Source organism: Alnus glutinosa, chromosome 7 (genome assembly GCF_958979055.1).
Source record: "Alnus glutinosa chromosome 7, dhAlnGlut1.1, whole genome shotgun sequence".
Lineage (NCBI taxonomy): Eukaryota > Viridiplantae > Streptophyta > Magnoliopsida > Fagales > Betulaceae > Alnus > Alnus glutinosa.
The window spans coordinates 24,020,566-24,041,919 of record NC_084892.1 but is presented as its reverse complement, the minus strand read 5'-3'; the positions used below and the strand labels follow the sequence as shown (position 1 = coordinate 24,041,919).

Below are 21,354 nucleotides of genomic sequence, written 5' to 3'. Positions count from 1 at the left end.
TTAACACAAAAAGAAAAAAAGAAAAAAAAATCTCAAATATGAAACCCACCAAAAAAAACAGCTCTCATCATCATATTAAAACATTTTTGACATATAATCTTTTTTGTATAACTTTTAAATTCTTTTATATCAACAAGGTTATAAATTTAAAGAGAGAAACGTAAGAATATTTTAAAAATCATAAATAATATCTACAGAATCCTTATGAATAAATCAAACAAAAGAGTACTCTTTATACTTCCAAAAATTTTGTCCATTCTAAACTATTTCCAAACATGAATTTAATTACATTCTCGTGAGCTCAGATTCTCAAATAATATTTCTAAAAATATAAATGCTAATCAGAGTCGGCCATGATTTCTCAACCAGTAAAAGTGTCGTTGGGATCCAGACCTGTCAATTAGGAGTAAGAGCTGACACAGAACGCATGTGTCGCACTTACCGATAAAAAAAAAAAAAAGAAAAAGAAAAAAGAAATTACAGAAATCGTAATTTCCAATTCCAACCCAAAAAAAGACAGATTTGACTGATCGAGTAATTGTACAACACCACCAGCACCAGCCCCTAAAACGCTTTCACGAAATTGACGGTGTCGGTGATCCCCCGTTTCTCTCCCACGAGGCAATAGAAACAAAAGATAACCGGTAATGCCCAAGCCTCCCTCCCTCTCTATCTCTCTCTCTAGCTATATATCTAATATGGCTATGTAGCCCAAAGCTACCTAATTTTTTTGCGAAATTGTCCTTTCGTTTCAACTAATTTTCTGATTTCTGGTATATATATATATATTTCTAATTTTTCCGATCCTTTTTGTTAAGAATCCGGTTGAGAAGGGTCGGATCGGACCGGAATGGCGGCATCGAGGCGGCTCCGGGAACTACAATCGCAGTCGGGGAACAAGATCTGCGTGGACTGTGCCCAAAAGAATCCGCAGTGGGCGTCGGTGTCCTACGGCGTCTTCATGTGCTTAGAGTGCTCCGGGAAGCACCGCGGCCTCGGTGTCCACATCTCCTTCGTCCGATCCGTGACAATGGACTCGTGGTCCGAGATCCAGATCAAAAAGATGGAGGCCGGCGGGAACGAGCGGCTCAACGCGTTCCTCGCCCAGTATGGCATCCCCAAGGAGACCGATATCGTCACCAAGTATAACACCAAAGCCGCCAGTATCTTTAGGGACCGAATCCAAGCCCTAGCCGAGGGCCGACCCTGGCGGGAACCTCCGGTCGTCAAGGAGAGCCTCGGGGTTGGGAAGTCCAAGCCCCCGTTGGCGCAGGGCAGGAACGGTAATTACGGGAACACCGGAGGCTGGGATAGTTGGGACGCCGACGACGGGTCCAGATCGTCTTCCGCCAGTGATTTGAGGCGGAACCAGTCGACCGGAGACGTTAGAGGTGCCCCCGGCGTGGGAGGCGCGCCGGTGAGGTCGAAGTCGACGGAGGACATTTACACGCGGTCGCAGTTGGAGGCCTCGGCCGCGAACAAGGAGAGCTTCTTCGCAAGGAAGATGGTCGAGAACGAGTCCCGCCCCGATGGGCTTCCGCCCTCGCAAGGCGGCAAGTATGTCGGCTTTGGATCCTCTTCCGGGCCTCCACCGAGGAACGATTCACAAGGAGATATGTTTTCCGTTGTTTCTCAGGTCACAATTTGATGGTTTTCCATTATATTTCTATGTGAATGTGATTTTAGTGTATAACAAATTTGATCTGATTCGTGTAGGGGCTCGGTAAGCTATCTTTGGCTGCTGCGTCTGCAGCACAGTCGGCGGCGAATGTTGTCCAAGCTGGCACAAAAGACATCACTTCTAAGGTATGTGGAATTAACTAAATCTGTTTGGAGAGATATTCATTTAGCAACAAGTTGATTACTTTGTTTGTTTGAGGCCATGCCCTTTGGTTTGTGACGTCTAATTTTGTTATTGTCTAGAACAAGTCTGTGTCGTTGGAGTAAATAATAGCTTAATTTAAAAAGAAATACGATTGGCACAAAGGGTTATGCCCTCTCTTTTCCTAATGATCTAAAAATGGCCATCTATGTGGAGCTGCAGCATCGGTGGAGATATAGTTTATAACTCATGCTTTGCCGGTGATATGGCCCAATTTATAGTTTACTGTATCTCGAACAAACTAATAATTGCAGCAATGTCTTCTCTAATCACACAAATGTTTCAAATAGGTCCCTTTGAACGTGTTGTACAATGTAATGGAGGTTGATGGAAGTTCCCAATTTGCATTTTATCTAGCAGTTTTGATATTGATTATTGGGAAGGATCATGTTAATTAGGGGTTCATGGTAAATTATGGTGAAACGGAGTGAGTAAAGAGAAGGCTAGAGGGAGAAGGAGGGATCTGAGTGAGGTGATCCAGAGAACAGAGTTTGATTATCGTTGATGACCTAAAAAATTGGGAAGTTTTACAGAAATCACACTGCATATTGGTAATGAATCATAATTGTAAACTGTGAGAGTGCTGTATAACTCACAGTTGAAACTTCTTGTATGCAGAACTTTTCTCTTATAGTAACAAGCTTGTAAGTAGGGAACAATCGTCTCTCAGTGTTAAGAATCATAAGTTCCGCTCTATAAACAATAGCATGTCTTTAACAGGTGAAGAATATAAACTTCCAATAAGATTTGTTTGAATTTCAGTGACCTCATCTTGACATACTGCGTCTCTGTTAAATTTCACATTCAATGATATGATATTGTTTCTTTACAAAACATTTCTTACAGATGGACAAATTTATTTGACTTGATTAATCTAAAAGCTAGTATTCTTAGTTTTGGGCCTCTGAGTTGGAAGAGGTATTCATTTAGTGTTTGGCCCAGAGAAGACCTGAGAAATTTGTGGCAAACAATTGCTTGTAGTGGTGTTGTATGTTAGACTCTTACCGTGATGGTTGCCATGCTTGGCAACACCAGATGTCCCAGGACTTGAGATTGCCTAATCAATCCTTATTTGGCCAGTCTTTCATCAGATTAATGAGAGAAGGTCTTTGGGAGGGCATAAGGGACTGTGAGTAGAACAGTAAGAGTTGTTAATGGATTGAGCAGAAGTGGGTGACTGAGAATAATGAAAGCTGATTTGGATGACATTGACTGAGAGATGCAGGTACCTGGAGTTAGTTGTTACTAACATCGGTAATTGAACAGCTCTAAAGTTGTTGCAGAACAGAGGCGGTTAGGGGACTACCTAAAGGTTACCAAGAGGGAATGGCAAATAATGCTGGATTGACAATCATATTAATTTATTTGTCTCGGGTTGAACTGTTGGTGACTGTGGTAGCTCTTTGGCTGTTTACTGGAAATTATGGTCTTGCTTTTATGTGGTGTTGGGTGTTATGTAGTATGCGGGAATAGTGCGAGGCTTGGATTTGATTTGGTGACCTATGGGGTGATTTAGTCTAGAGGGTCAATAGACTTGGGTATTAGCCATGGTGATTGAGATCAGTTTCTGGTGTGAGCCTATAACGCATTTTTGGGGTTAACAAGTTACAAGCTGTTGATAGACAAATCCTATGAGAAACATATTTTGGTGTCTGCTAGTGTTGGCTCCGTTTCTTTTGAACATACTTATTTATCATTTATTTAATATATTTTGAACTTGCACATTTATCTAATCAGGCCATGATAACAAGAAGGTAAAAAGGAAATCATGTCGGCATATAAGTAATTGGCTTTTTCTTACAATGATTCGTGAAGGTATAATCTAGAGTATGAAAAAAAATTGGAAGTTCCCTTTTATTTATTAGTATATCTTAGCTCTTGCTATTGCATTCAAGGTAAAGTTTTTCAGCTTTGGGTTTAGCACGGTGTAAATTCACTTATTTGCTTAAAATTAGCAGATTTTGTTTGCACAGCATTTGCTCTTGTTGTTATAGTTCCTATATTCCCCACCCTCCAGTAGAGATCTTAAGGATAACCAATATAAGAAATCAAACAAACAAGGTGCTTGATTAAACATTTGTCACAGGTGAAGGAAGGTGGTTATGATCACAAGGTAAATGAGACTGTCACTGTTGTCACTGCTAAGACATCAGAGATTGGGCAGAAGACATGGGGGATCATGAAGGGGGTTATGGCAATCGCTTCACAGAAAGTTGAAGAGTACACTAAAGAAGGCATTAACTGGAAGACTGATGGCTGGCAACGGAATGATAGTGAGAGAAATGGATTTTATCAAGAGTTTAAACAGGAGAACCAAGGATGGAATTCTTCTTCTGGAGGAGCGCAGTCGTCATCAACTGGGTATAATTCTTACAATTCGAGTTCTTGGGATGATTGGGACAGCAAAGACAATAGGAAGGAAGAACCGACAAAGGGAGCTGCACCCCATAACAGTGACGGTTGGGCTGGCTGGGATGATGCCAAAGATGATGGATATGAAAACTTCTACCAGAGTGCCTCAGATAAAAAGGCTGTTGGTCACAATGGGAAATCAGATTCAACATGGACTGGTGGAGGCTTCCTCTAAGGTTAGTAGATGATGAAAAACTTCTCTCTCTCTCTCTCTCTCTCTCTCTTTTCATTTTGCATTTAAAAAGCTTTCGATGACTTGTTCGAGAGGGGTTGTCTTTAAAAGTAGTTTATATATTTACAACTATCAACATGGGAGGCAAATAAGATAGTTTTGTTTGATTAGGAGAAGCATGTGTTTGTGGCTATCGAATTCAAAGTTGGTTATGATTTGTGACTGACTATTTATTATACAGTTTCCTTACTTTTATCATCTTTTGTGCTTCATTTGAAATTATACAAACTCTTGTGTTGCCAGGCGAATCATTTCATGATTTTACTGAAATCCTGGTTTACACATAAAACGGTGGACAAAAATTATAGTAGCATTAAAGCTTTGGCGATTTTTGAGAAAGATGAATATGAAAATTAGAATGCAGCTGACAAGAATGTTGTTGGTTGCTATTGGACCAGATCCCTTGTGGATGGTTGTTACCTTTTCAAGGTTAGCATATTTTCAGCAAGTCACTTCCTTTTTATTTTATGTTTAAAATGTTCTAAAAGTTCTAATGTAATTTCTGGGGAACGTCTTGTGTGTTTGAGAATAGTTTATATATCTGTACAACTCTTATCAGGGAAGGGCAATTGCCCAATCAGAAGAGGACTTCTGTGGATGTGTGAGGACTGTTATTTGTGACTTATGAATTCAAAATTGCTTTTGATTTTTAATGACTAGTTCTCTCAATATTTTTTGATTTGTATCCTTTATATTTCAATTCTCTGCAACAAGAAGTCATTTTGCATTGTAAAGTTTTTTTAGAAAATCATAATTATCTGTTGTGTGGCAATGTTTCAAATCTAAAAGAAATAGTGGTCTACCTTTATCCGTAGACACTTTTTTTTGCTTGTTCCCTAATTGATGGTAGTTAAATATCATAGAAAAGAAATAAACAAATCCCTGGAGAAGACAGTATTGGATACCATCTTTGTGCCCCCTTAGTGCTCGAGCCCTCAAGGTTTTCACCACCGAGAAATTATGTAAAAATGAAATTACAGCCACTTGGGTAGCTACGGATATGGTGGGGTGGTGTAAAAGTTCACCTCTCATATTTGCTTCGCACATGGACATGGTAAAAAGGGGATCAGGATTCCCTCGAATTCTCCGCCTGAATTTGAGAGAATTCGGACAAGTGATTGTGAAAAAGTACTTATAGGACTTACCTGACCCAATAAATGTCTTTCATGAATTTATATTCCTATTTTTCATGCGATGTCATTCTTGCCATGTTAGCATTACTTAAAAATGAAAAATTGAAATATAAATTTTGTTTTAAAAAATTTTTGGCCTAGGGAGATCATTCCTGCCACCCACAGGCGGAAATTTCACCCCTAGTGGGAGGTCAAGAACCCACTTGCAACCCTGGGTGGGGGTGGGAGGGGGGTCCTCCCTCACGAGTGGGTCGCTGGGTAGGATCCCCACCCACGGCCATGGGTTCTCTGCCACCCATTGGGGGTGGGATCTCTCCAGCCAGTGGGTGGCGAAAATGATTGCCTTCTGTCATTTTTTTTTTTTTGTTATTCTTAAAAAAATAAAGTAATACTGACTATGCATAGGAGACGTGGCAAACGCCGAAAGACTTTGACATGCCATGTTAAATTTTTAGACGAAATATAGGTTAAAGGACTAAAATAAAAAATGGGAAAAAAAATTTAGGCAAAATATAGGCTAAAGGACTAAAACAAGAAATGGCAAAAATTTTTTTTGGCGAAAGGACTAAAACAAGAATGGGAAATTTTTTTAGGCAAAACATAGGCGAAAGGACTAAAACAAGAAATGGGATAACTGTAGGTATCACTTTTAAGCAACTTTTTTTTTTTTTTTTTCTAATTTTTTTTTTCAGTAGTAGGTCAAACTGTCTAGCAGTGTTGCCATGTAACAGCGGAATTTAGTTACAAAATTGGTTCTTTATTATTGAGGCAGACTCCTAGGGCACGTTTGGTATGCAGAATAACCACTAAAATGGAATGACTATTATTATGAAATAGAAATTCTTTTGTTTGGTTGCTCACCATGCTTGGGAATAACTGTCAATTACGAATAGAGAAAAAAAAGAAAGAAATGAAAAATACAATTTAGCCTCCTCAAATTACTAACCATTATCCGGATAGTTCTTCGAACTATTAAAGCTTGGACTCTGGCCCCCCAAATTACTAACCTTTGAAAAAGACCATTTTTGACGGAATATCTCTATAATACTTTTTTTTTTTTTTTTTTTAAAATTGTTTTGATTTGTTTTAAAATGACACGTGGCAGGGATATTATGGGCATATTTCGTAAAAAATTGGCATTTTTCAAAGGTTTTTGTAATTTTGGGGGTGCTAGAGTTCAAGCCTTGATAGTTTGGAGAGCTATACAAAAAATGATTGATAGTTTGGAGAGCTTAATTGTATTTTTTTTGAAAAAAAAAATATGAAAAAAATAAAATAAAATTCTTTGGTGGCTGACCACCCTGGCAGAAACACATGCTTAAATCGTGGCCAAATCTTCCGTTAAGTTATAGTGTGGACTTAAGTGAAACAGAATTCACGTTTATTAACTACCTCAGCTTTGCTAGCTGAGTAGCTGATGATGAAGGATGCAAAGTTGGTGAGGTTTTTATGCTAGTAGACTTCCAGCCATTGTAGCAAAGATGTATACATGGAAGACTTCCTCTCTTTCAAGACTAATGTTTCTTGCATAATTTTAACAATTTTTTTTTTTTAAGATCAACTATTAAATATTTAGGGTTTACATGTAGAAAAACAAATCCAATGGTTGATCATAAAAAAAAAAAAGAAAAAAAAAAAAAAGAAAAAAAAAAGAAAAAAAAAAGTAGTTAGAGTTGTGTAAAAGTTGTGAAAGAAATATTACTCATCTCTCAATGCTCATTACTTTTGCCAAGGTGGCTTGTCACAAAGATTTTTTTTTTTTTTTTTTTAAATTATTATTTTATATATATCTTAGGTATTTTAGTAATTTTGATACAATTTCAATTAAAAAATATGCGTTATCATCAAATTAATGAATATGAATAACTATTTTATTTCAACTTCTTTCATTCCCGTAATAACTATTAATTGTTCATTTTTATAATAGAATAGTCATTCTGCGTACCAAACTTGTTTAATTTTATTTTTCCTTTCATTCGACTTTGAAGTTTGAATTAGTTTAGGGAGGATCTGAACTTTTTTTTACAAGAATTAACTACATACTGAGCAAGTCCAAAGTCCTTCAAATCACACATCCGGCTCGAAGCATCAATTGTTGTCACTTCCTTGTCCAGGACCATATTCGAAGTAGTAGTCTCGTTTGCATTTGAAACCAACTTCAATATTAAAAAAAAAAAAAAAAAAATGATAGACCACATTTTTCATACATAAATACACCATAATATGGAAGTTGCCAATCCATCACATATATCATTCATAATAGATACACCAACAATGTAAACAACATTGAAATTAAAATGAAAAGTTGGTCTTATCTCATAGACATACAAGCATGTGAGACAAACACCAACAAAATCACAGTTGGTACTTGGTTGGTGCACACCAAACAGTTTTTTCAAATGATCACTTGAGAGTTTATTAGAAGAATTTTTGGTCTTAATCAACTCCTTCTCAAGAGTTTTGACCTTATTCATCGGCAAGATGTTTTCCACTTGCAAAAGCATCAGAGATCTCACATGATTTTCTTAACTCAGAAAGCAAGCGCTCTTGCTCACTATCAATCTCTTTCAGTTTTGTAGAAACTCTTTTGTCCATCGTTGATAACCAAGACAAATTCTCAAAAAAATTGATATTGGATCGGGAACTGCAAAACATCAACCTCTTTAGATTCATCCTTACTTAGATAACTCTATAGAGTCAGAGTCACAAGACTTTGAGAGATTATTCATAGAACACCAGGAACCAAAGTGAGATTAGAATGGTTGATTCTATGATTGTAGCGATCAAGAATCACACTCACGAAATTAATCTAAACAAAATGTACCTTGTTCTGACCAATTGAAAAGCCCCTTTTAAGTGATATATATATCAAACTCAATACAATGATATATATATATATATATATATATACTACAGTGGAATAAATATTCAAATCAACAAGGATAATCAAACATAGTCAACAAATATCAACTACGCTTTATGTTGGCGAAGAGGAAACCCTTTGACACTCAAAGGTAAAAGCTTCTGCAAGGTAGCCAAAACTAGAAAATTACTATAAAAAGAATGATACACATACAAAGACACTTACAATCCATTTGTAATGCTAAGCCCTTTTGTGCGCAGATGAGCTCCTCACTCGTCTCTCTGGCTTTTTAACGGGCTTCAATTCTTTACTGTCCTATCTTTTTCGGATTCCCTCATTGACATGCCGGTAAACTCAGTTGATGAACAATGTTGCAGCAGCAACATGGTTTGATTTCTACTCTAAGAGACTTCACTTCATGAAAATGATCTATTGGCAAACTGCCCAAGCACCTCGTGTATCAACACAATGATATTGGTGGTTGGTACCAAAAGCCTCTCTCAACTCCTCTTGATGTTCTTGAAAATTGTGTAACATAGAGCTATCTCAATAATGAGTAAAACAACCTTTAAAAAGAAAAATCGAAATAAGTTCTCTATGGCGGCATCTGAATGTGTATTGAGCATGTCTGGACATCATGGAATACAACAGGGAACATGCATTCTTAGATCTCCACCATGTCCGGACATCAATATCCATGTCCAGACATGAGCTTCAGTTATGAACTCAATCCCTAGTCTAGGCATGTCTGGACATGTGCGAGCATAACAAAGAATATGTACTCTTGGAGCTCCATCATGTCCGATCATGTATCCTCAATGTTCGGACATCTAATTTCTTAGATCCGAAGTTGAGCTTTAACAAAATATAATTTGGTTGGGTTTCAGACTCGCTGTCCTAAAATAAAATCACTCAACTGTTATAAATATTTTTTTTTGTCTCTCAAGTTTCCTTAGAAGCTGGTTAGGAGCTAAGTTTGATGGGATTATCTTATTAGTACTCCCAATTTTCATCAAGAGCCGTTACAACCAACTTCCTAACAGCATTCCCATTCGCCTTTCACTTTCGAGATCTCCCTTAGGAGTAGTGAGATGCTAGTTGTCTGTCTAGGTTAGGCTTTTCCACTAATTTGGTTGTATTTTTTTTTTTTCTTTTTTATTTTTGTTGATGTAATGTTTGTTGTTTGTAGTTCGGTTTCTTTCTGTTGTATTTACAAAAATAAATAAATAAATAAATAAAATAAAAAAATGGAGAGGAACCATTTTATGCTTAAGATTTTATTTTACAAGTTTAACGATGTATACGATGTCACATTGGATCAATATATTGTCCATGTAAAACACGTTAGTGAAGAATAAAGATTATGTTGTCTGCAAAACGAGCGAAACAAGTGTTTTCGTATGAATCCTTGATTTGAAGTTTTGCATGTATATGAGGGTATAAATAATAAGGAAAATGTTTGGGGACATGAGGTATTATAGTTTTTACTACAATTTTCGTACAATTGATATGGTAGTTCATAATTGGTGAAATAATTAAAAATGTATGATTGACAAGTCAACTGCTAATTAATTAAATTAAAAAGTCAAATTATTTACTTAAACATTTTACCAATTATAAATTGCCACATGGATTTGTAAAAAAACTTATAAATTTATAATAAAAGATATAGCATATGTTGCAGAATTCTAAGAGTTCGTAAAAAAATTAAAGCTTGTAGTTTCTCTAGAAGTACTGAAAGAATAAAGTTGAAGTTATTTTGTTCTAGTCCAGATTCCCGAATTGTTAGTAATATTAAAAGAGAAATGTTAGAGCATCTTCTGGTGTTCTCCTAGTGTTCTCATGAAATGGCATAGATGTAATTAAAAAATTACATTTATGTCATTTTGGATGACATAGTTGCAATTTTTTAATTAAAAAATATTACATCTATGCCATTCCAGTAGAACACCAGGAGAACACAAGAAGATGCTCTAGCATTCCTCATTTAAAATGATGTTTAACTCTCAAATCTCATGGCAAGGATACTTACTGTCCGACCATTTTGGGAGGAGATGCGAATATGGATAGAATTTCAAAAGGTAATGAAAACCCAGCCCGGCCTATTACAATTTAGGTTAAGAACGATTGCCACCTACGTCTCACGATAAAGTTGTTAAATTACTATTTATTTCAATAGTTTAAGTTGATATATATAAAACGATGTATTTAATCATTTATTTTATATTTTAATACTTGCCTTTCAATCTGTGTGTGCTCAAATTTCTTCTTAATTAATGATGAAATACTTAATTGAAATGAGAGGTACTGAATGACGGAGTCAATGGTCGAATTCAATAACTTTGCCTCTGATACCATGTTAAAGTAAAGGTTTCAGATAATTAAATACCCAAAACTTGACAAAATACTCGGGTTTGACAGTTTTTAAAGTTTAGTATCATTCCATTAAAATGCATGGTAGTTTAATACTATTTTGTAAAGTTTTCCTTAAATTTAATCATTTATTTTATATTCTAATAAAAGTAAGTGATCGAGGAAATGGTGAGTCCGACACGCACCACTGAGGAAGCAAAGTGGATGAGTAAAAAATTCGTAAGATTCAAAATTATGGGGGGATATATAATATATAAGAGATGATAGTGGCCATTTGCAGATATATACCCTCCCATTGTCAATTGTCAATTGTCACACAGCATATATAATATGCAGCCAAACTTGAAGCTGAAACTGATGTGAACAAATAGCACCCCGTGCTTAATTCTCCACTAACCACCCTATTGATTTGCTGATGTTTTTCCTGTTATGGTTAGCTGGTTGAGGTGGTCGGCCGGTCACCCGTAAATGTCTCTGGTGGCAGATCTTGTAGGCTATCAAGGTTGGATTGGTAATTTTGTTTTCTGTTGTTGATTGAATTGAAATGGCTAGAGGTTCGGGAAGCTAGGGGAATAGTACGTAAGGGGTTTGAATCAATTGCTTGTTGGGATTAGCAATGATTCAGATGGATGTGCTGAAGGAGATAGATCATGTAGTGGTGGGATGGTGGAGGCAGTGGAAGTGTTAAATCAGAAATTTAATTAATATTTTAACAGAAAATAGTAGAAAGGAAAATAATGTAGAAAGGGATATTGTTGTGAGGCGTTGTACTGATGAAAGGGAAGGAAGCAATTGATAATGGAAAGTTTGAGGAATGGGGCTGTGGGATTGTGGGATTGTGGGGTGTGTGGGATCCCACCCCGGCGTGGGTTCCCCGCCACCCATCGGGGGTGGGATCTCCCCAGTCAGTAGGTGGTAGCCAAGGGTGATCGCCCCATGCTAATTTTTTAAAATTTCTTGAGTGAGACATGTAGCAGATGTCGAATGGTTTTGACGTGATGAGCTGTTAAAGTTTTGGTCTGAATATATATATAGTCGTACGGAGCCGACAAGGACAAAAAAAAATAAAAAAACCACGAGTATCACTTCTTATAATTATTTTGAAAATAGAGGTAACTATTTGATAAAAGTGCAAATCACATTAATAACCAATAATGGATTTAACCCTTGTTCTTCTCTTTTTTTCCTGATTGAAGCAATTTTTTTTTTTTTGGTTTCAATATAGTAGGTCAAACTGTGCACCAGAGTTGCCATGTAACCAGGAAATTAGTAACTAAATTCGTTCTTTATTATTGAGGCAGACTATTAATTTTATTTTTCCTTCCGTTGGAGTCTGAATTAGTTCAGGGAAGATCTTGATGGGATCCAAAGGATTCTTATAAAGAGAAATTAAATAAATAGGAGAAAAAGATAAATAAGAGATCAAATTGCGAGGATCGGGCCTCCAATGTTTGCTTCAAGCAAAGATAGTTTTTTTTCATGCCCTTGCCATATGGCATCTACATCTTTGTATGAAGAAAAACAAGTTGGATTAAGTTTACTATTAAACAATTAATGAAAAACATTATATCTTACAGAAATTAAACAATCAAAGCATAAGAACTCAACAAAAGAAAAGGTTCAAGACATAGAGACTAAACAAACATAGGGACTCAATAAAGAAGGTTCGAAGGAACGAGAATCCTATCAGACCTGGACTTTTTGACAAGACCTAGATCAAGTACATACTGATCAAGCGGTCCAAACTCCTTCAGATCGATACTCAACAAAAGAAAAGGTTCAAGACATAGGGACTAAACAAACATAGGGACTCAACAAAGAATGTTCGAAGGAACGAGAATCCTGTCAAACCTGGACTTTTTGACAAGACCTAAATCAAGTACATACTGATCAAGCGGTCCAAACTCCTTCAGATCGATCACACATCCGGCTCGTTGTCCGTGCTCGGAGCATCAATTGTTGTCACTTCCATGTCCTGGACCATCTCCGAAGCAGTATTCTTGTTTGCATTTGGACCTAGTATTTGCTGTTGTTGTATCACCAGCACCGAAGGCAATATGCTGCAGCCCGACGATGCAAAAATGTCTCCGGCAGGTCCCAACTCAACATCCGCGATCTGGTCGGCGGGTAGCTCTGTCCTATGTTTTGATACGATCTGTCTCTTTCCCACGATTACCAACTCGTACTCCCTACTCTGCCCTATTTTTAGCACTCCCTCTTTGATGTCGCCCAAGACCTTTTCTTCGTACTTCACTGATTGATTCCTCCTCCTTATGGTCATTGCAATCTCATCCAGCTCCTGGCCATAGCCATTAATAATTTAATGTTCCCAATAAAATTTACCTTTTCTGGTCTGAAGATATCATGTTTAATTAATTATTACTTATACTAAAAAGCTTAAGTAAATACAAATACGTGAATTTAATCATTTATCTTATTTCAAAAGCTAAGTAGATAAAAAGAAATGAATTTGATCATTTATTTTAAAAAAATATTAGAGTTTCTTTTAGAGTTCATCTTGAATAACATAAATATAATACAAAATTTACATCTATGTCATTCTGAATAACATGGATGTAATTTTTTAATTTTTTTTATGTCATTTATATTCTTTCAGATGAACATTAAAAAAATACTAAAACTAGTTAATAATCCTCTTCACGTGTGGATTTAAATTTTAGCTCTAATATCAATTAAATCACAACTTATTTTAAAAAGTTAAACAAATAAAAAGTAGTAAATTTAACCATTTATTTTATATTCAACTATGTATATATATACTTTGAAACATAATAGAAAAAATTTTACTTATCACCGAGATGTCTCACAACTGAGAGATAATTACGAGGAATAAGAGGCTACCTTGTCTCTGATCTTGTCGTTCATCGGGACGGTTGAGCAGCCATAGCGCTTCTCCATACTCTCCTCCTCCTCCTCGTCCTCAGCTTTTTCCAGGAACCTCAGAATGGTCAGCTTTACTGCTGGATTTTCTGCCATCCTTCCTCCCAACTCCAGTGCCTCGTGATCGTCAGGTCCACCGAAAAGCACAATACAAACTGTTTTAGCTATGGCGGTGCTCGGCCCTGCCTCCTCAGACCTGCCGCTAAATCTACGGTCGACGAGCACCGCCACCGAGCACGGTGCAGTCTGTAGCACCCTCTGATTGACCACTCTCCAACCGTGGTTTACATTCTCCGTAGCTTCCTCGCTCTGATCATCTCCGTTACTCCACTGTTTGTGGAAAGGCAAAATGATCATTGCCACTCTTTTTTCTTGCGCTATGTGGCAGATGTCGTCTTGCATCGTGGCCAACGACGAGATAGCCGTTGAGTGGCGGATGTTGACGCGGCTTTCTTGGCCGTAGGCCTCAAATGCATCGGCGATTGGGTCTTGTCGGCCGGCACCTTGGTGGAAGCGATTTATGAAGGGAAAGCCGTTCTTTCGAGTGCGTCGAGCCATCATGATCGAGGATGTGCGATCAGTCAGCTCAACAAGATGCATGACGTAGAGTTTTAGTGATGGGGATCTTTTAGGGCTACGAATCGAATCGACGAGGCTGATGAGCGACGGTACATTCTCGGTTGTGTGGACACATGCAAGGATACGAAGCTCATCTTGTGAGTTTTCTGCGAGAGGCAATCGGCGATTAGCTTGAGAACCAATGGCACGCGAAGGTTTGTATATGGCCATCACTGTCGGAGTTGTCATGAAGGTAGTAAATAGTGCCATGAGGACTAATACAGCAAACATCTCGTCGTTAATAACCTGCAGGGCAATTACAATTTACAAAGATTTAACAAACACATGTACATACACCAAAATTTTAAACTAAAGAACAGGAAAATAATAATGATAAAAAAAAAAACCATAGTTTCTGTTAAATCGCCCTTATATCTTAAAAGTTTAAGCGGATAGGAAGAGATAAATGTACTCATTTAATTAATACTTCAACACTCTTCCTCACATATGCGTTCAAACTCCGATCTCTTTTAATAGATAATGTCCGACATGTGAAATATTTAATTAAAATGAGAGGTAAATGAACGAGACAAGGTTCAAAATCATGACCTCTACTTTGATACCATGTTAAATCATCATTTATTCCATACGCTTAATTAAACTAATAAAAAAGTATAAATTTAACCATTTAATCAATTCTTCAACGGTTTCAAAAATGTAACTATCTATTACTATAACCTATTGCTATTAAGATTTTAATAATTAATGATAGTTTATTGAGAATAATTAAGTAAACTAAGATATTTGGAATGTAGGCATAGGCTAGAAGTATGATGGGATGGGGATTCATTAGGCTGCAAAGCTGAGTTGCCCTGATCAACTTATATTAGGGTGTGAAGTTTATCTATTCGAGGCAGGTGAGCTTCGTAATACTTCCAATCATAGGCTAGAAGCCTAGAAGTAAAATGAGATTATTAAGATACTTGAAATTAAACCGTGGAGACCACTTACACTGGACAACTTAGGGTGCGGGGTTCACCTCCTACTCGAGGCTAATGGGCCCTGCAGCACTCTTCTTTTAGATTGTTTGAATTTTAGTAAAATTTAAGGTTCATCTAATAAAATGAGTTATGAATGTGTGTTTCTCATGACTAATATATTTCTCATAGATCGATGGATGACATCTTAATTAGAAGACTGAAGTAGGATTGTTAATTAGTAATATTAAGGGAAAATTAATACACATACTTCTTTAAACTATCACCCAATTATTAATGTACCCCTCAAACTACCAATTGTGTCAATGTCTTCCCTAAACTACCAAACATTAATGTCAATGTCTCCTAATGATAAAATACTATTCATAAAATTATATAAATTCTTAAATTAATATAAAAACAAAAAAAAAATGCAAAAATGAGAGAAAAAATAAAAATAAAAACCGAGGTTTTTTCACTTTTTTCATTATTTTTTTTTAGATTGGGTGTTGTATAATTTTCAGTTTTCTCATCTTATTTATTTTTTTTTTTTCAATCTTTCAAAAAAAAAAATGTTTTAGTTTTAGTTTTAGTTTTTTTTTTTTTTTTCCCGAATTGATAAGAATATATTTATCTTATTGAAACTTTTTTAAAATTATTTTTATCTTTTTGTTAGTTTTAGTAGGACATTGATATTTTTTAATAATTTATGAAGGACATTAGAGTAATTCTACTCGTCCACATTTAATGGACTAGTAATGAATGAGTAAAATTAATTATTCAAAACATTGACACAATTGATCATTTAAATAACATATTAATAATAGAAAAGTAGTTTGAAGGGGTATCTACACTTTCCTTTAATATTTAAATGATGTTTAACTCTCAAATCTTATGGCCTGGATAATGTCCATTTTCGGAGGAGATGCGACAGCATATATATATATATAAAAGAGTATGAAGATGAATATGGATAGAATTTCAAAAAGTAATGAAAACCCACTCGGCGTCTCACGACAAAAGCCAGATGAGAAAATGGCGCGCAGCAGGCACTGAGGAAGCAAGGTGGAGGAGTTAAAAATTTGAAGGTTCCATCACCATTATGGGTGGATAAGACGGGAGCTTTTTATAATATATATAATATATGAAAAGGATATTATGCATGCATAAAGGCTCCAAAGAACACTAGCTATATAAAGAAAAATACAATTCACCACTGAGCATCTCCAACTCTTAGCTAAAGTAGATAGTAGAAATAATAAAATCTTCTTCTATCAGATTATGCAATCCAACGCCAGAATAGCTCCATCGTCCATTTGTGAACAGTATCACACCACATGTGGGTTGATACTGTTCACAGATGTATTTTATATTTTATTATTTTTTCTTACTTTTTCTCACTTTCTCGAAGCTTCTTGTTCTTTCTTTGCGTGCGTTTTCTTGCTTGTTCTTCGACGTTCTCTCTCTCAGTCGGTCATGCTTGGAGGATGGGTATGGTGGCGACCGAGAAGAGGACCACCAACGTCTAATCGCTCGGCGTCAACGAAGCCTCGCTTCCCTAACCCAGTCCCCTCGACGGCGACGATAAAGGCCTAACAAGAGAAGAAACCCGTGGCCAACACCACCAACGCGGCACGTCGCTGCCCTCGCAAGCCCCTCCCGCACAAGCTTGAGTAGAACCCGTGGGTCACCGTGTTCATCTTCGCCAAGAACTTTGTCCTCCTTGTGGTCCTCGTCAGCCTGATCCAATTGATCCGTAGACTCACTGTGAAACCCAGCGACGCCGTTTCAGATTGGGATTTGGGAGGATGGGTACGGGTTGCCAATTTTTTGGAAGTTTTTGAGTTGGGGCGTATGGGTTTGGATTGCCGATCTTTCGAAAGTTTTTGGGTTTGGGTTGCCGATCTTCTGGAGGTTTTAGGTGGTCTGGTGCGGTGGTTATGGTTGCCGGTTGTCTGGTTCGGTGGTTATGGTTGCCGGTTGTCTAGTGCGATGGTGGTGCGGTGGTGATGCCGTGATGTGTGTAGTCTGTGTGGTGTGTCTATGTGATAATTCTGGTTGATTTTGGTTGGTTGATAATAGTGTGGTGAGTTACCGTGGGTTGATTTTGATCTTGAAAGTGCAAGTCGTTTGGTTGATGAAATGCTTGTGAGATGATTTCGGGTCTGTGGAGAGGAGTGGACATGAGGATTTAACAAATTTTTTTTAAAAATAAAAAATAAAAAAATAAAATTAAATGATTATTTTAATAAAATAGATATAAATTTAAATAATCTGTTGGGGGATAGTTTTAAAGGTAATTATGTAAACAAGCAAAAAGTGAGTTTGGTTATAGAAAATAGATTGAAATTTACATAAGCTGCTGGGATGGTCTAATACATACATAAAGGCAAAGATCAAAGATTTGTTTTATATTCTTGATTTGGAGTACTTGCAGAACAAGTATATATTACGTACGTCCTGGGGGGCTAAAAAAAGTAATAATTGTTACTGGTTAAGTAATAAACTAGCCATTTAGAAAGAAAAAAAAAAGAAAGAAAAGAAAAGTAATAACTAGCTGATCATAGGGCCACCGCTGAATTAATTAATTAAATTCAGACAGTAAGCTAATTATTTTGTAATAGAATACGGTCATGGGCATTTTTCTCACACATCTAAACATGAGAGCTATTATATATGAATATATCTTTTGTTCATCTTTTTCACAAATTTATGATTAAATCTGTAAAATTTATGTGTGGGTTTCACAAATTTAATTATAAATTTGCCTCATTTCTTATACGAAAATGAACAAAAGATGAATAAAATATAAAAACCAAACATTTCTCCACCAACATTGTGGTTGAGGTATATATATAACTGATCGTACGTCAAAATTTTTCCTAGTACACTATTGGGATAATTTTGGATTAATTTGAACAATAGTTATATATATATATATATATACACGAAAGATATGATCCTTAATTAGGGTTATTTATTTAGAAAATAAATTATTAAAAGAACTGTTTGTGTATAACAATCTATATATATATATATATCTCCTGGCTAGTAATCAGGAGATGAACATTAAATACAACCTTTAATTTATACAGAATTTTGTCTTTTTCTTCTTCTTCTTTTTTGTTACAAGTATGACAGTGACTAATTTGCCTGATTGTCCGGTGACATCAAATCAATGTAACAAAAAGGCCTTGTAAAAGAACTTCTAGATGACAGGTACTTTTCGTGATGTTAGATATATCATTCAATAATTTTCAATTTGATTAACATTTTCTCAAGTCACTACTCGATGTGTTTGTCATATATTTATCATGATGTATATATCCAATCTAAAACGCATTTGTTTAGTATATTTTTAACTGATAAAAAATAAAAATTCTGATACTTTTTAAATGAATTTAATAATGGAAGTCATATAATCAAGTAATAGGTTTGGACAAATAAATAAATAAATAAATAAATGCTTTAGCTAGCATTGCATAAGTAAATTTTAAGAGGGGTGTTATAGGAATAATACCCACTACCATTCACGTAGTACTTATCATGATGCATACTAAAATGTGATTTGTTACATAGCACTAGCCTTATTTAGAAACATATGTGACAGTCCACATAATAGTTATCATGTCAATTGATCACTAAAATGTGGACTACCAAGTCACAATTATTTTCATAAATATAAACTTTCACCTGAATTTTTAGTACAAATTTTTATTGCTCCAAACATTTTCCAAATTTAAAGAAGGAAGAACAGTACTAACCTTCTTCTCCTTGCCAATATTGAGAACAATAAGCTCGACCAACCCTTTAGTATTCATCAGAACGGCCAGCGCCAAAGACTCCCTCACCGGAATCATGCAGAGCACCGCCACCACAAACGTCCCCAAAATCTTCCCCGCGCACGCCGTCGATATCACAAGCACCAACAGACCCCACGCTTCCGCCCCTCGAATTTTAGCCACATCGGTCTTCAGCCCACTGGACGCAAAGTAGAGCGGAAGAAGCAAACCGGAAACGAAATACTCGATCCTTTTTGTCACTCTCGCGGCAAATTCACCACCTTTTGGAATCGTCAACCCGAAAACAAACGCTCCGAAGATTGCATGTATCCCTATAAAGTCAGTCATAAACCCGGATATCATTACCCCGGCTAAGATCAAGCAAACGCGGGCTTCGCCAGGAAATTCGTCCCCCGGCGAACACTGGCGCGCAACCCTCTTCATCACGGGCCTGACGAGAAGCAGCATGAAAGCGACGAAGGCAACGCCGGAGATGAGAATCCAAACGGACACTAAAGGACTCTTGTGGCCTCCGCCAGCGAGGGCCACTGCCGGGGCCAGCAAAACCCATGCAGCGACGTCGTTGAAGGCCGCGGCGGCCATAGCGGTCTCGCCTACTTGGGTCGTTAGGAGTTTGAGTTCTGCGAGAATGCGTGCGAGGACGGGAAACGCGGTTATGGATAGAGCTACGCCTATGAACATGAGGAGCTGGGCGTAGCCGACTCCTTCCTCGTCATGGACAGCTTTGCGGAGGAGGAATGTGACTCCGGCGCTGAAGAGGAATGGGAGGGAGATTCCGGCAAGCGCTATGGTGAAAGCCGGTTTGCCGCTGCGTCGAATGGAGCTCAGGTCGAGTTCGAGACCCACAAGGAATAGAAAGAAGAGAAGGCCGATACTTGCCACTGATTCGAGTATTGGAGTGCTCCATGCAGGGAAAACTAGGTGCAAGAATTGCTTGTTCCGTCCAAGTCCGGAGGGTCCGAGCAAAATCCCACCCTGAAGATTTATATAATTATTCATGAACTTAAAAACTATGGAACATAAATTAATAAAAAAAAAAATAATAATAAAAAATAAAAAAAAGAAGAAGAAGGGAACAGAATTAACCATTTTAAGGAATTACGGTACGTAGAAGGAAGGGCATGCACTGAAACTTACCATTATCTCGGCAATGACTTTCGGTTGGCGGAGAGGTTTGAGGAGGAAGGCGAGGGAGCGGCTGACAAAGAGGACTAAAGTGGTTTGAATGATTAACAACGGGAAGGCGTAGTTTAGTGGATTATCACCTTGCCAGGCTCCGTCCGATGAAGTTTTGATGGTGGTCGTGTTCGACTGCATGGTTGTGATCGAGTTGATGATCATCAACAAGCTTTCCAATATTTGTTGAGGGGAAGTTCATTTGAGATATCAAGGGTTTTATAGATCCGTTTCAGGAGTTTTCCACAGGATTAATTCATGATTTCCAAACGGGGAAAAGTGGAGGCTGTGGAGCCATGAGTGCACTTGCACGCTTTTGGTGGACCAAATGATAATTACATGATTATATGTCCTTTTTTTTTTTTCTTTTTTTTTTATTTTTCCATCGGTCTTCTAAGTTGGATGGAATTTCCTTTATGCGAATTCTCACTTTTGATTTAGGATAGAATATTTAATAGGAAACTTGAGAATTGTGCAAGTAGGAGAGTAATCTACAAATTAAAACGAATTTTATTTTATTTTTATTACAAGTATAGGGCTAGTGGATAAGTAATTCCTTTTATTTTATTAAGAGTGATCTACAAATAATTTTTGTTTTATTGTTAAAGTATTAGTTAAATGATGAAATTTACCACTTTTCTATAATCTTAAACTTTTGAGATAATTAATCATTTAATATGATATTAGAATTAAGGTTCTTACTTCAAAACTTGACTCTACACTGCCTTATGAGCACCCTATCAAGTCAATGAGCACATCAACCTATATACGCCAGTAATGCCCCGCTTTTTACACACACACAAAAAAAAAAAAAAAAAAAAAAAAAAGAAATTGTAAGTGAAAATTTTGATTTTCACGTGACATTACGACATTATCAGAGTTAAATATTGGCAGCGGAATAAATTTTTTCTTTACAATGACACATCAGAGCTGATCAAATAACCTTAATATATAAAATAATAACATTTCATTCTGATACAATAATTACATTCAAAAATGATAACATATGTGCCACAAACGACACTAATAATACAAAACCATATA

The 21,354-nt window shown here is 36.7% G+C and overlaps 2 protein-coding genes across 2 annotated transcripts; one reads left to right on the top strand and one right to left on the bottom strand.

The window, feature by feature from the left end:
- The first annotated feature begins 488 nt into the window (after positions 1 to 488).
- Positions 489 to 5,207, top strand: LOC133873700 (probable ADP-ribosylation factor GTPase-activating protein AGD6). Its single transcript, XM_062311444.1, has 5 exons — positions 489 to 644; positions 819 to 1,636; positions 1,717 to 1,806; positions 3,969 to 4,470; positions 4,770 to 5,207. The coding sequence occupies exons 2-4, from the start codon at positions 851 to 853 to the stop codon at positions 4,467 to 4,469; spliced, it is 1,377 nt and encodes a 458-aa protein (XP_062167428.1). The 5' UTR covers positions 489 to 644; positions 819 to 850; the 3' UTR covers position 4,470; positions 4,770 to 5,207.
- A 7,214-nt stretch (positions 5,208 to 12,421) lies between these two features.
- Positions 12,422 to 20,598, bottom strand: LOC133872747 (cation/H(+) antiporter 20-like). Its single transcript, XM_062310338.1, has 4 exons — positions 20,272 to 20,598; positions 19,096 to 20,109; positions 13,758 to 14,660; positions 12,422 to 13,194 (listed from the first exon to the last, which is right to left on the bottom strand). The coding sequence occupies exons 1-4, from the start codon at positions 20,473 to 20,475 to the stop codon at positions 12,814 to 12,816; spliced, it is 2,502 nt and encodes an 833-aa protein (XP_062166322.1). The 5' UTR covers positions 20,476 to 20,598; the 3' UTR covers positions 12,422 to 12,813.
- Between the last annotated feature and the right edge of the window lie 756 nt (positions 20,599 to 21,354).

Excerpts from the sequence above, each read along its gene's own strand:
- LOC133873700 (XM_062311444.1), top strand. The coding sequence starts at position 851 with ATGGCGGCATCGAGGCGGCTCCGGGAACTACAATCGCAGTCGGGGAAC. Across the intron at positions 1,637-1,716 it reads TGTTTTCCGTTGTTTCTCAG|GGGCTCGGTAAGCTATCTTT; the intron begins GTCACAATTTGA and ends TGATTCGTGTAG. Across the intron at positions 1,807-3,968 it reads CAAAAGACATCACTTCTAAG|GTGAAGGAAGGTGGTTATGA; the intron begins GTATGTGGAATT and ends CATTTGTCACAG.
- LOC133872747 (XM_062310338.1), bottom strand. The coding sequence starts at position 20,475 with ATGATCATCAACTCGATCACAACCATGCAGTCGAACACGACCACCATC. Across the intron at positions 14,661-19,095 it reads ATATTGGCAAGGAGAAGAAG|GTTATTAACGACGAGATGTT; the intron begins GTTAGTACTGTT and ends ATTGCCCTGCAG. Across the intron at positions 13,195-13,757 it reads ACGACAAGATCAGAGACAAG|GAGCTGGATGAGATTGCAAT; the intron begins GTAGCCTCTTAT and ends GGCTATGGCCAG.